The following is a 14,283-nucleotide window of genomic DNA, read 5'->3' as shown; positions in this document are numbered from 1 at the left end:
ATTCATTTCTTCCCCCCAAAGCACCAAGAAAATACTTTCAAGAAAAAGTAATTATAACCGCAGAATTGAATAATGTACATCTATTCCCAAAGGCAAAAACTAGACTTGGTACAAGAGATTTTTTCAACTGTTCAGGTAGATAACTTTTTTCTATTTTTTAAAAAAACTAATGTTTTAAAAGACAGACCACTGTACTGGGAAAAACACCACAACATGCGGCGTCTCTGTTCCTCAGGCAGTGAGAAGTTCCTGGGGCAATGCTTACCCTGACTTGCTTTCCTTTGAAATGGAGATCAATGGAATCATAAGAGTTTATGTGCAAATATACAAGTTGAGCAAAGGCGGAGACAGATAGCAAAGCACTTGTCTATAGCAACAGATCCCCCAAAGAGGGAGCTCTTGAAGTTACTTTTCAGAACTCAAAACTGCACATTCTTCATTAGATTACATTATTCTTGGAGCGGGGGTGGGGAGGGGGAGTTACCTGACTCCATCAGAACCCTCAAGGAAGATAAGACAGGTCAGCTATTCAGGCCCATTAGCCAAGCCATTAGCCTGAAAAAGGATGCAGCTGGCACACCTGGCTTCTGACTCCTGAGGAGGTTAAGCCCTTTTAAAACTCTGCTGTCCAAACCCCCAAATTTAACACCAAGACATACAAATAGAGGATTGCCAAACTATTGAAGTTTTTTTAAAAAACCCAAAGAACTTATCCTTCAGCAGACTCCAGTAGAACTTTATACATTTTGCTATCTATAGAGATTTTGCTATCTATAGAGTAACGACAAAATTATGTGTTTATGTGAGAAGATACTGTAAGCTTTAAAAAAAAGTTTTGGAACAAGTTATTCTTACAAACAGGTCACATTCTGTATTTTACACAGTAGTGAATCGTACGGTCTTCTGTTTCCTGGTATGCAATAAAAAGGACTTGTGGTAATTGGATTTTCTCAATTCTTACCAAGAAGCTCAGTTAAGTTGGAACTTTGTGCTTGCTCCAAGGTGTGGGAGATGATATAGATAGATGATAGATAGATAGATAGATAGATAGATAGATAGATAGATAGATAGATGATAGATATCCTCTGCTCACCAAGAAGATGGTGTCCACACAGTGGAAGCAGCATGGTTATTTATTATTGCTTAATTCCACAACAAGCAAGGTAATATGTACATTACCTTGGACTGGACTCAGTTCTAGCCAGCTCCTGGAACCCCTGAAATCTTGCACCTTACAAGCATTGGCAGAGCTATTAATTTGGGGATCTTTACTGGAGACAATTGTGTGCTTGATCACAACGAGTTGTACCTAAGTCCTACTCAAGCAGACCCAATAAAACTCCTGAACCTGAATTGGCCTAGGGCTTGCCAATCAGAAGGTCGGCAGTTCAAATCCACATGACGGGGTGAGCTTCCGTTGCTCAGTCCCTGCTCCTGCCAACCTAGCAGTTCAAAAGCACGTCAAAGTGCAAGTAGATAAATAGGTACCGCTCCAGCAGCAAGGTAAACGGCATTTCCGTGCACTGCTCTCGTTTGCCAGAAGCGGCTTAGTCATGCTGGCCACATGACCTGGAAGCTGTACGCCGGCTCTCTCGGCAAGTAAAGCGAGATGAGCGCTGCAATCCCACAGTCGTCCGTGACAGGACCTAACGGTCAGTGGTCCCTTTACCTTTATTAACTTCATAGGTCTACTCTAAGTAGCATTAGAAGGGTCTCTGCATACAGCCCACAAGCTCATAACACTACTTTAATTTGCTCATATCCCTTCTGAAAGGGCAATGGGACCAGCTGTTATTTCAAAACAAAATGAGTGCTTTTCTTGCTTTACATTTTCCAAGTTTGTTTTTCAGTGAATGAAATTAAAACTTTACCATGAACCTGTTTCTTTGGAAATCCAATTTGTGTGAGAGTTTTTAAACCTATATTCTCCCCCCCCCCCCGCCTTTTCTTTTTTTAACCTACAGAATGTACCTGCTGCTGAAGTCAGGTTGTTTATTTTGGAAAACATCATTCTGAACCCAGCTTATGATATCTATCTACTTGTAGGAATGTCAGTGCAATATAAAGTTCAGAAAATAAGACAGGGGAAGATTACAGGTTTGTCTTTTTGTTTTTTCAAATGTTGATATTTTGTATTCAGCCATTTTCTGAGAAAGACTGGAATGCAGATCTACCTGACAGAAATGATTAAAACCTTTTATGTGTATCTATAGACCTGTACATATCCTCATTTAAGTCAAGAAGGGTGAAACGGAGACTGTGAGTTACAGTTCACTGAGCCAAATTTTGACGCGTCATTTTAATATGCCATCTGGCAGACATTTCCTCCAAACTCTTGTGACAGGAAGGAAGGTTTCAGTTAGGCTACATCATATCAACCTGAGTGTATTCCTACAAATACTATCCTCTGTGTGTCTATACAAAAGAACTCTCAGTAGTAGTATATGGATTTATACTGTTGCGTAAACCAGTTTTGTGAGTATAAGGTATTTCCTTCACTTGATTTGAGTTGCTGCTTCAATCCATTTTTCTTTTTATTTATCATAACAAATTTATTGATGACTCAATATTTTACACTGACAGGACTCCAAGGGTGACACCTTTATGCTCTCATTATTTCTTGTGTCTTCTTCCTATATGTACAGAATTAATAATGCCTTCCGATCAGTATGAACTGCAGCTTCAGAACAAAACACTCAGCCCTGGGGGAGATCCAGCCTGGGCTGTTGCCAAGTTGGATCAGGCAACATCCAGAGTTACTGCATTGCAGCGGGGACAGACGAACGTTGTACTTTGCCACAAAAATATCCTTTTTGAATAGCGTCCTACTTGTTAGCCTTGAAGCTTGATGAAATTATAGATTTTCGCTCATGCAGCAGTTGGAGAACTAACCACTATGACCTAGTTTGTATGTCGCGCTGGGTCAAACCTTGGATTAGCACGAATGCTGGAACATACAGGCTCCCAGATAGAAGCTCATAGCTGCGCCAATTTAAGTTTTGGCTTAGCATGTGGTCTGAACCAAGGTTTGTGGCTAAGCAGTTTCCAGACTAACCACAAACTATAACCAAGGCTAGTTCAGTGTGGTGCCTTCCATAGTTCTAGTTACAGGTATCTGTAGAAGAAGAAGTATCTGAAGAAGTGTGCATGCACACAAAAGCTCATACCAATAACAAACTTAGTTGGTCTCTAAGGTGCTACTGGAAGGATTTTTGTCAGGGTTAGTTCAAACATTGGCTTAGCTCAGCACTTACAGCAGCATTGGGAATACATAGGGGGGTATCTTGTGCTTCTGTACAGTTGTGGCAGCTGCAGCTGCAATGGCCTAGAACCCTTTAAAAACATGGTAACTGAAACGGAAGCTGTGTGAGCTAGACTTTGGGGGGGGGGTTTCATGCACTGGTTGCTTCAATACTGGATTACTGCAATGCATTCTGTGTGGAACGTTCCTTGCACTTGATTTGGGTGCTGCAGTTGCAGAATTCTGTAGCACCATTGCTGTCAGAAGACCCTGATTTGTTACTGGGCCAAGATGTTACTGTTATTATATAAAGCCTTTATATAAAGCCTTTAAAAGCTTGGGACCAGTTTACTTGTGAGATTTCCTTTCTCTGTATATGCCTTCCTGACTGCTTCAATCTGCAAAACTGGCACTGCTACAGGTGGCATGTAATACTCGTTCTGCACTTGTAAGAAATTGATATTTTAATGTGGCAGCATTTCACTTTGAAATTCCTTGCCTGTTGACATCAGGCAGGTGCCTTCACTATACTCTTTTCGGCACCTGCTAAAACCATTTTTGTTTAGGCAAGCCTTTTAATGAGGGTGAAAGAGGAGAGCGCAAAATATGGTCTGAAGCTCAACATCAAAAAAACGAAGATCATGGCCACTGGGCCCATCACCTCCTGGCAAATAGAAGGGGAAGAAATGGAGGCAGTGAGAGATTTTACTTTCTTGGGCTCCATGATCACTGCAGATGGTGACAGCAGTCACAAAATTAAAAGACGCCTGAGAAAGGCGATGGCAAACCTAAACAGCGTCTTAAAAAGCAGAGACATCACCTTGCCAACAAAGGTCCGTATAGTTAAAGCCATGGTTTTCCCAGTCGTGATGTATGGAAGGGAGAGCTGGACCATAAAGAAGGCTGATCACCGAAGAATTGATGCTTTTGAATTATGGTCTGGAGGAGACTCTTGAGAGTCCCATGGACTGCAAGAAGATCAAACGCATCCATTCTTAAGGAAATTAGCCCTGAGTGCTCACTGGAAGGACAGATCCTGAAGCTGAGGCTCCAATACTTTGACCACCTCATGAGAAGAGAAGACTCCCTGGAAAAGACCCTGATGTTGGGAAAGATGGAGGGCACAAGGAGAAGGGGACGACAGAGGATGAGATGGTTGGACAGTGTTCTAGAAGCTACAAACATGAGTCTGACCAAACTGTGGGAGACAGTGGAAGACAGGAGTGCCTGGCATTCTCTGGTCCATGGGGTCACGAAGAGTCGGACACAACTAAATGACTAAACAACAACAATCCAGAAATCAGAACGTTGACATATGCTTATCATTGATTATTATTTTTGAAGGTTTTTAAAAGTAGCATTTTTAGTGATAATTGTATTTGTTTAATTACAATCAAGTGATATATAAACCTTGCAAAATAAATAAATCTTTTTTTACAGTGGTTAGGCAAAATGCAACATAGTGTATGGAACCATACAATCTTAAGTTGTTGCAAGTTGACTATCACAATTCCCTCTCTGTTTGGTGTTTGTCTGCCTTAATTGCCATACAATGAAATGTAGTTCTACCTCCAGGAAATGCAGTTCATCTTGTGCCAAACATAAATATAATTATAAAAGGTATTAGTTTGATTCAGGTGGAACAGGAAACCATGATTCTCACTACAACAGGAAGGCCTGTAAAATGTCAGGCTTTTGCACTCACCCATCCCACTACGGCAGCTGTGAGAAGCATCTACTTACATTTTTGTCCATACTAGTCTGCTGCATCCAGACCCCAGGAACTGTTTATTAAAACTCTTGTTAGGAAGATTATGTGAGTATCAAGTCACCGGCTGCATCAACATATAATGCTAAACCATAGTTTAGTTTACAGGCATCCCCAACCTTTGGCCCTCCAGATGTTTTGGCCTACAACTCCCATCATGCCTAGCTAACAGGACCAGGGGTCAGGGATGATGGGAATTGTAGGCCAAAACATCTGGAGGGCCAAAGGTTGGGGGTGCCTGGTTTAATACTATGTGCATGTGCTATAGTGAGCTCATTTAAAGCACACAGAATGATTGAATTGCAGAGTTGGAAGCAACCCCAAGGGTCATCTAGTCCAACACCCTGCAATGCAAGAATCTTTTTGCCCAACATGGGGCTCAAGCCCATGACCATGACATCAAGAGTTTCATGTTCTACCAACTGAGCTATCCCATGAACTCCTTCCTTCTCCTTGTCCTGTACAACCAGGAGGATTTCATTGAAGAGTAGTTTCATTTTTATGAAGGGCAGCATATCATTTTCTATGCAGTGCTTTTTTCCTAAAAAAAAATGTTTAGGGGTACTCTCATTTTGACTCAAGAAAATCGCTATTTTATAGTACAAATCAGGGGAAATAAATACAGTAAATGGACAAAAGGCCACCATTGTGGTTAGCAACGGAACTGACGATTCACTGTACTAGAGAAGAAACTAAAAAAAAAATTAAATTTCTTCTCCTGTTAGATTCACAAAATGTTTAGGGGTATGCGAACCCATGCATCCCCCCAGAAAAAAGCACTGGTTCTATGAACTAGGAAACTGGTAAATTGCAAAGCAAACTAACTTCAGACTATGGGTTATGAAGCTGACTTGTTTATCTAATAAGAGTTTGACCCAGGAATCTGAGTTTACAACAAGGCATGGGTAGGCAAACTAAAGCCCAGGGGCTGGAGTCGGCCCAATTGCCTTCTGGATCCGGCTGACGGACAGTCCGGGAATTACTGCATAGATCTGATTCTGATCGTTCAGGCTGCACCATCCCCCCCCCCCCCCATACACCGCAGCAGCAGACCTCCTCCCTCCCTCCTTCTGGCTTTTCCCCGCCCTGCCTAGAGGAGGAAGGGGGCTGGGCTTTGTTGGTGTCAGCCCCTCTCCAGAGCCCTTTGCACGCTGCTCATCGTCCCTCGTTCATTCCCTCCCCCCCCAAAAAAAATATAGTCTGGTCCCCCACAAGGCCTGAGGGACAGTTGACCAGCCCCCTGCTAAAAAGAATTGCCAACCCCTGCAACAAGGCAAAGAAGTAAAACTAAACTCCAACTAAGTATTTTTCATGGCTGCCTGGGAGGAAGAGGGATTCCTGAGCCCGATGCTTTGTTTAGGCTCACTGTAGCTCATGCATGCAGCATTAGATCACAGTGTAGTGTCATATGCAAACATAGCCCACTGTGTGTTCTTTATGATGGCTTTATTTTCCTTATTAGTTTCAGTTAAAGAAGAAGTTGCTTGTAACTTACTGTGCTGCTAAACTGTATCAGAATCTCTTGACCTTGACCAGTTTCCAAGTCTTTCTATGAAAGGTGCTTCCAAATTACCAAATGGCACCATTTACGTCGTAGACCCTGGATACTTAGGTTAGTACTAGATTTTCAATCAAATGAATCTGTCAGTTTTGTCTTGTTAACTTTGGGGGAAAATAAATAACTTCTTCCTTCTAGCTATAATAGAGATATTTATATTACAGTATGTTGATGTGTTTTTAATATAATTCATATCTGTGGGTGACTGATGGGTGGCCTTTAAATTTGCATGGCCATAATTACAGCCTACGAGTTCAAATTTTCAAATATCTCATTTTCGTTAGATTTGCAAATGTGTGAATGGTTAAACATTGTGCTTATCATATGCAAAGCCATGAGCTTACGTGCCTCTTATTAATCTGTGGTTCCAAGCCCTTTCTCCACTTTTCTTCACATGTCCTTTCCCTGTTTCCAAGCATTTCTCTGGGCCATGGAAAGTACTCTTGCCTATTACCTTTGCTTGAAGCTCTTACGTTTCTAGCTATAACACACACACACACACACACACACACGATAGAGAGATAGATAGATAGATTACAGTTACAGGAAACCAGGCAGAGGGCCTTCTCGGTAGTGGTACCCACCCTGTGGAACGCTCTCCCACCAGATGTCAAAGAAAACAACAACTACCAGACCTTTAAATGACATCTGAAGGCAGCCCCGTTTAGGGAAGCTTTTAAAGTTTAATAGGTTATTGTATTTTAGTGTTCTTTTGGAAGCCGCCCAGAGTGGCTGGGGAAACTCAGCCAGATGGGCGGGGTATGTATAAACAAACAAACAAACAAACAAACATACATAAATAAATAAATAAATAAATAAATAAATAAATATTATTGATAGATAGTTGCGGATCAGGGAGCCCTTTGGGACTGACAAGTAAAGTAATAAATATTTACTTACCGTATTTTTCACCCTATAGGACGCACTTTTTCCCCTCCAAAAATGAAGGGGAAATGCGTGTGCGTCCTATGGGGCGAATGCAGGCTTCAGGAGAGCCGCAGCGCCAGTCCCACAAGGTCGGGGGACAGCAGGGAGGCGGAACGCCGCCATCCCGCTGTCTCCCGATGTGGTTTGGAGGCTGACGGCGGGGAGACACGTGCTTCTCCCGGCGGCCAGCCTCGCAAGCTCCGGGGACAGCTGGGAGGCGCAGCGCGTCCTCCCTCTGTCCCCGGACCTGATCTGCAGGCGGGCGGTGGGGAGAAGAGTGCTTCTCCCCGCTGCCGGCCCCACAAGCGCCTAGGGGGGAAATAATTTTTTTTTTCTTTATTTCCCCCCTAAAAACACTTGGTGCGTCCTATGGGCCGGTGCGTCCTATGGGGCGAAAAATACGGTAATTGTTTTTCTACAGTCACAGAATGTGATTGTTGCTTAATTTTTATTGTGTCAAACTCTAGTGCCCTGGCTGAATATTAGAAGCCTCTTATCAACAAAATAAGAGTATTTTATTTTATTGAAAATATGATTCTGATAACCCTTTATCAAATATGTATTTCTGTAAAGTATGATTTTCATTGCTTTTCTACTTTATAGGATTTTCAGTTCATCCTGCTGATAGGTGGGTCTTGGAAACAGAGAGGCTCTATGAAATCACTGTTGATGTGTATGATAAATCAAGTAATAAGGTGCACTTATCGGATGTAAGTGAAATATGGGCATACATTTTCTCTTAAATGTGTTTGAATACCTGAATAAGAATACACACAGAGAGAGTGGGCCCATAGAGTGTTAATGGCGAGGGCTAACTTACGTCTCTTAATTTCATTGAGTCTACTTGTGAGTAGAATTTAGCTGAGTAGAACAAAATTGGAAATACCATATATTGGTTTGGATCTGGAAATTTCTTGCATAAGCAGAAAAACTCTTCAACTTTCACAAGATAACCCTGCTAAATTGCTCTGATTTCCCTGTCCTGCAGCTGCTGCTGCCGCCACTTCCCATGCCCCAGCCCACAGCATTGCCAGAGATCCCCGGGATTGTGCAGAGAGGGCACAGTGAACTATAGTCAGCCGAAGGTGTTAGGAAAGCCTTGCTTTGTGAATGAAGTTCAGCTCAATCTTTCCTAGATCTATTATAGTACTTCTATGTCATATATTCATTTGTGTTTTACTCAGAGTACATCCTCTTATGTCCAAGTAATTACACTCATCCTTTTTAAATTTCAGAATCTCAGAATTGATGTTTCTTGGCCAAAAGCATACTTCAAGGTTCTTCAGTCCTCTCCAAATGGTTCATATCATCATGTGAAAGCGATAAAGGAGGGACACACCATTATAAGTGCTTCTTTAACATCTGTTGTAGATCAGGTATGTCTGTTGAAAGAGGAACATTTTGTCTTGCATTTGTTTAAAGCTGAAGCCTTGAACCTGAATGGTATCTTAAGAGCAAATATGATACACTGAAGTTCAACGAAGTCAAGGGGGACTTTAATAGAAATGGAGGACTCCTTACAACTATAAGCACATCTATTTGAAAATAAGTTTCATTGATACCAGTAGAATTTAATTTCAAGTAATTGTCTTCACAATTGCAAACTGACTACATATCCCTAAATACATGAATTTGAAGCAACTCAGTTGGACATTTTCGATCACTGGAGCTTTTTTCTAAGTAGTGTATTCAAGTAGTAAAGCTTTTTCTGAACTGTACTGTTTCATGCTACAGATATGAGTTGCTCAGCCATGATGAAAAAGTCCACTGTATATAAAGGAAAATAATGTGTTTGGGAGCAGACTAGGTTGCCTCTGTTTGTTAACCTGACTCTTTTGTATATGTTTGAAGTTAGGGGCTTTCCCTCTCCTACAGGGAGCATTCAAACATCCTAGGCAGAACAGTCTGGTAAAACCTTTACCAAACAATTAAGTGGATTGTTTAAATTGGGCTTCAATAATTTCCAAAACACGAGGATAAGCTGCAAAGCTAACTTCCTATAGACTGGCCCCAATTTGCAAGTTTTGAAGCCTTTCCTGGTGTCTTTTTGATTACTGAAGACAAATGGGGTAGGAAGGAACAGTCCTTCCTACTGTTGTTATATATATAACAATTTAAAATACTCATTTTACATCCTTACTATATCAGTGACTTCGATTCTTCTCTTTCCATGGTTCATTTTACATATCATAAATCCCTGCATATTTTACAAAAACTATACCATTCAGTATTCCATTATTGCATCCATCAAAACTTGTTTACACTGTTGGATTTATCTTAATGCTGCCAGTGTTTTCAGCTATATACAATTATTTCCCATATATTCAATAACAGTTTTCCAGTCTTTTTTAAACATATGTTCTTCTTGTTCTCTTATTCTATATGTTAAGTCTGCAAGTTGTGCATATTCTGTCAACTTAAATTGCCATTCTTCTTTAGTTGGGACATTGCTCGTTTTCCATTTTGGGGCTAACAAAACACAGGCTGCAGTGGTAGCATACATAGATAACCTTTTCTGGCACCTGGGAATTTCAGTCTTAATTGTCCCCAACAGAAAGGACTCTGGTTTGGGGGGGGGGAGTACTTTTAATCATTTTTTTTCAATAGTGTTGACAATTATTTCTTAACAATCTGGCACCTGTTGGTCCTGAAGAAGCTGTAGAGGCAAGAGGCTTTTGCAGTTGCTCATGGAATGAGGGAGGCCTGGCAAGTTTCTTCAGTGTTCAGTTATATGCTTCGCTGGCACCAAGGAGAGGGCAGGGCTGTGAGGTTTTCTTCATACCTAGCCAACATGGGTATCAAAAGGAAATGTTATAATAATATACGGTAATTAAATCTGCAACATTCCTGTAGACCGCTGGTGACTGAGTCCCTGCTATCAGTCTGGATGTGCAAAGTACCCCAAGGATATAACACCATGCCAGAGTTTTGAGTGCCCCCATAACCAACACCATTGATTCCATAATATCTTGTTAGCAACCTCCCACAGGAAATAAAGCAATGCTTCTGTAACTAATGAGAAGTTGCTGCTCAAGGCTGCAGATCTTGGCAGCCCTGGATAGTTGCAAGCTGATTTACTTGGGATAATTGTCTAGGGAATTGTTTCTTGACTTAGAATGTAATTGCCAGTATGGAGTTCAGAAAAACCCATTAATGGGAACAGATAAACAGCTTCTATTTTGAAATATACTTCTTTCTGGCTTAAAGTTTAGTGGATGTGGTTTTATCCAAGGGTGGAAAGTGATGCATAGTTTAATAAGGAGACTGACTTACTTTATAATGCTGTTGTAAGGATTACAACTAGGTCACATATGTGAATTTAAAAGTTCTATTGAAGTGTTTATTCTAATGTAGTAGTAGTTGTAGTAGTGGAAAATACTAAGTGGGTTTTTTAACAATTAACTTTATTGTGAGCAACGTGTCTTTGGTTAACAATAGTAATTGTTATATACTGTAGATTAGCCATTGCTTTTGGGGGTAACTATAGAGCATATCCAACTGAGTTACTTAGAGTAGACCCAATGAAATCAATGGATGCAAGATTCATTAATTTCAGTGAATCCACTCTGAATATAATTAATGTTTTGATATTGGAAACAACCTTTTGATCCTAACATTACTTGCCTGGAGTTGAAAGGAAGCCCCCAGAATGTAGTAAGGCCTTTGGACCAGAACCCATATCTTCAGGTTATCAATATCATACATTTCTAATCCATATATGTTTACACAAATGTGCTCTTCAACACAAATTAGAAGGCCACTCTCTGTATCAGCTTCTTAGCCTGTGTATGTATTTTTATTACTACTATTAAAAGACACTACAGTACACCTTTCAGAAATATTCTCGGGGCAACTATAGATTAAAACAGTAAAACAGCTTAGCAAAATAGTAATCAACACACAGCCTTTAAAAGGGGAAAATAAAGAGGTCTTTGCCTGGTGCTGAAAGTACATTAAATTGAGTGCCAGCTGAGATGGCCACCTATGTAACTTCAGAGACAGGGAGACATGGAGAAGTGTCTCCAGTGTATGTGACGATGCAGAAGTTCATGAACATGTCAGAGATGAAATAAACATCCCTAAGTTCCCCCCGGCATTTCATCATTTTAAGATTCAGACAGACTTTGTCAAATAAACAAAGTTTAATTAGTGCATAATTTATTTTAATAGGATGGAGGTGTTCACACACTACCTGTTCCTGTACAGAATCAGCAAGAAGTAGACATTTATGTTCCTATTGCTCTTTCACCAAGCATTTTGACGTTTCCATGGCAGCCGAAAGCTGGAGCCTATCAGTACACAATAAAGGTAAGTGCTGAAAGCCATCTAAATGCAGAAAACAGTCCGCCTCGCTATTGGGTACTTGATGACTCTATTGTACGTTATTAACTTTTGAGGCTGCAACCCTCTTTCTATTAGAAAATGGAATTTTGTTGCTCTTCTGCTGCAATTTGACACCTGCTGCTTCCAGAACTGCATTTTGTTTTATGGCACACTCTTATGATTAAGGAGCCTTCCTTTTAAAGTAGGTATGATTGCAGAACATAACCTGTGGTGGTAGAAAATAACAAATGGAAAACAAATAAAAATTCTTATGGTTTATGGCAGGTAGGTTCCATAAGTTAAGGGCTTTGTTGACTGCCGAGAAGATAGCCAGAGCAGCACTCGCACTGACATACTTCACTTCCTCTGTTTCATCCACCATTGCAATAACATTGCTGTTGGGAAGCAAAGGCCACGGCTTTATTTATAGTAGATCTTCCAACCATGACTTTTCTTCTGCACTTTTCATGCTTTCTCAGTTTCCAGCGAATAAGGTTAACCAGAAGCATCTTTTCTTTGAACTTTCCTGGGAAAAACAAATTCTGTTACGCAAGCTTTTTTTTTTTTTTTTTTTGGTTTTGTTTACAGGTAACTCAGTTAAGGGTGTCAGAGCTCTTCAGATCTCTTACAAAGATTTTCGTCCTCTTTGTATGAGAAATGGTTTAACTTGAAAAGAGGCATCTATGTGAAGCATACTTTAGGAATAAATGCCAAGCTGTGTGAGTTTCTGACATGTAAAAATACAGAAGTCTTAGTTAAGCAATCTGATTTGAGAGAATGAAATTTAAGTTATGGGGGTGAATCTAGATTTTTGCTTCCGCAGGTAGGAGCATCTGTTGAACAGAACTCTACTCAATGGATGCTCTTGCTGGTGTGCGTGCGTGGTTTGTGCTTCTGTTAATTCAACCCCCTCCCCTCCGAATGTGAGAGGTGATGCAGTGGGAACAGAATGTATTAGAACCCAATCCAACTCCAGAAGGGTATGGGAGATGTGTGGTGGTGATCATTCCCTATTTAGTTTGATTATTTGGGCAGTTTGGCCTGTGAAAATGAAATTATTTCTTGGGATTTTTAAATTTGTGTTTCTGCTTAGAATAATTCTAAACAAATTATTTATGATAATTTGAGAAACTCTCCTGCATGTGCAACCTCTCTGCATGTGGAGAGTAATCTGACCAGTGGAGAAGATGAGTGGGAAGGAATTCTGCATGTGGAAGAGTGTGGGTAATTTACAGTACCCTTATTGGGTTTTCTTTCCTCGTTGCCAGAATTTATAACGCATATCAGACTGCTATTGACGATATTCTACTTATGGCAGTGGGTTTTTTATAGAGCTGAAACAGATGGTATACATCTCTGATATGCATAGCATACAGAGCTATCCTGTTGCTTGATCTGTGAGGTCATATATCTCTCCATAGTTTACACGCTATAAAAACAGAGTACTGTAAATGCATCTTCTTGTTCAAGCCACAAACACAAAATGAAGATAAATGTGTGAAGATTTACCTAGCAGTTTTGATTTTAGGAAAGGACTTAGGGCTGATGACATGCATTTTACAGCTACTGAGTCCTTTGAAAGACTAAGGGTGTTACAGGCCAAAGTATTCAGACCTTTGTAAGAAGCATGGTGAAAACTGGCGCTCTTCATTGTTGTCAGCGGCTGACTTCTGATGAATTTCGGAAGCAATGTATATACACAGCTAACCTCCCCTTAAGACTAAAAATAAAGACATGATGACAGCAAGAAATCAATTTTCTGTGCCCCCTTTTGCCATTAATACTTTTCAGAAATTCCCATTGGTAGAAAAACACTTTCAGCAGTACACAGGTTAGCTGCACTGAGACTTGAAATGATTCAGTTGGCTGTCTCCGGCTTTCAGTAAAACGGAATTAATCGGAGTTCTTAAGAATGCAGCAATGCTATATGCTGGGCCTCTTGTGTGCTGACTTGTGAAATGATATGCTGACTACTGGCACTATTAATCACTGAGGTATCTCTTGGTATCAAAAATTTTGCCGGCGATAGAGAACCAGAGGGAGAGAGGTGTCTGTGGCCATTATAACTATGAATGAAACATCTTTGTGTAAGGAAATAAGAGATTAAAATGCAGCAGAGTGTGGATCCCTGATGTTTCTAGTTTAGCGGAAGAGTGTTTCTATCCATGAATGTCTGGCTAGCAGTTCAAAGCTAGGCTATTCTAATCTATTTGAATAATTTGCAGAATGGGTAACTTAGAGGTATATATGAGAACAAGCAATAAAATGAATATATTTATTTTTTATGTTTTTTCATTTACCGTCTAGGCTCATGGTGGAAGTGGTAATTTTTCTTGGTCCTCATCTAACCAAAACATTGCTACAGTAACAGTCAAGGGAGTAATGACCACTGGAAATGAAATTGGTGTCAGTATTATACGTGCCAGTGACGTTCAGAATTCATTGCATTACGGGGAAATGAAGGCA

The 14,283-nt window shown here is 40.5% G+C and overlaps 1 protein-coding gene and 1 long non-coding RNA gene across 2 annotated transcripts in view; one reads left to right on the top strand and one right to left on the bottom strand.

The window, feature by feature from the left end:
- The window catches only part of NUP210 (nucleoporin 210), a 92,225-nt gene that overhangs the window by 25,931 nt on the left and 52,011 nt on the right, over positions 1-14,283 (top strand). Inside the window, exons 6-12 of the mRNA XM_079964960.1 lie at positions 1,965-2,097; positions 2,646-2,806; positions 6,555-6,621; positions 8,098-8,204; positions 8,730-8,870; positions 11,665-11,802; positions 14,125-14,280. Of these exons, the coding sequence (XP_079821086.1) occupies positions 1,965-2,097; positions 2,646-2,806; positions 6,555-6,621; positions 8,098-8,204; positions 8,730-8,870; positions 11,665-11,802; positions 14,125-14,280 (903 nt within the window). The remainder of the gene's footprint in view (positions 1-1,964; positions 2,098-2,645; positions 2,807-6,554; positions 6,622-8,097; positions 8,205-8,729; positions 8,871-11,664; positions 11,803-14,124; positions 14,281-14,283) is intronic.
- LOC307209726 lies at positions 9,208-14,205 on the bottom strand. The gene is made up of 4 exons (XR_013835725.1): positions 14,118-14,205; positions 12,174-12,343; positions 11,687-11,783; positions 9,208-10,276 (listed from the first exon to the last, which is right to left on the bottom strand). It is a non-coding gene; the product is annotated as an uncharacterized lncRNA (long non-coding RNA).

The sequence above is a fragment of the Podarcis cretensis genome (genome assembly GCF_951804945.1).
Source record: "Podarcis cretensis genome assembly, chromosome: 2".
NCBI classification, from domain to species: Eukaryota; Metazoa; Chordata; class Lepidosauria; order Squamata; family Lacertidae; genus Podarcis; species Podarcis cretensis.
The sequence above is the reverse complement of the archived record's forward strand: the minus strand, read 5'-3'. Positions and strand labels throughout refer to the sequence as shown.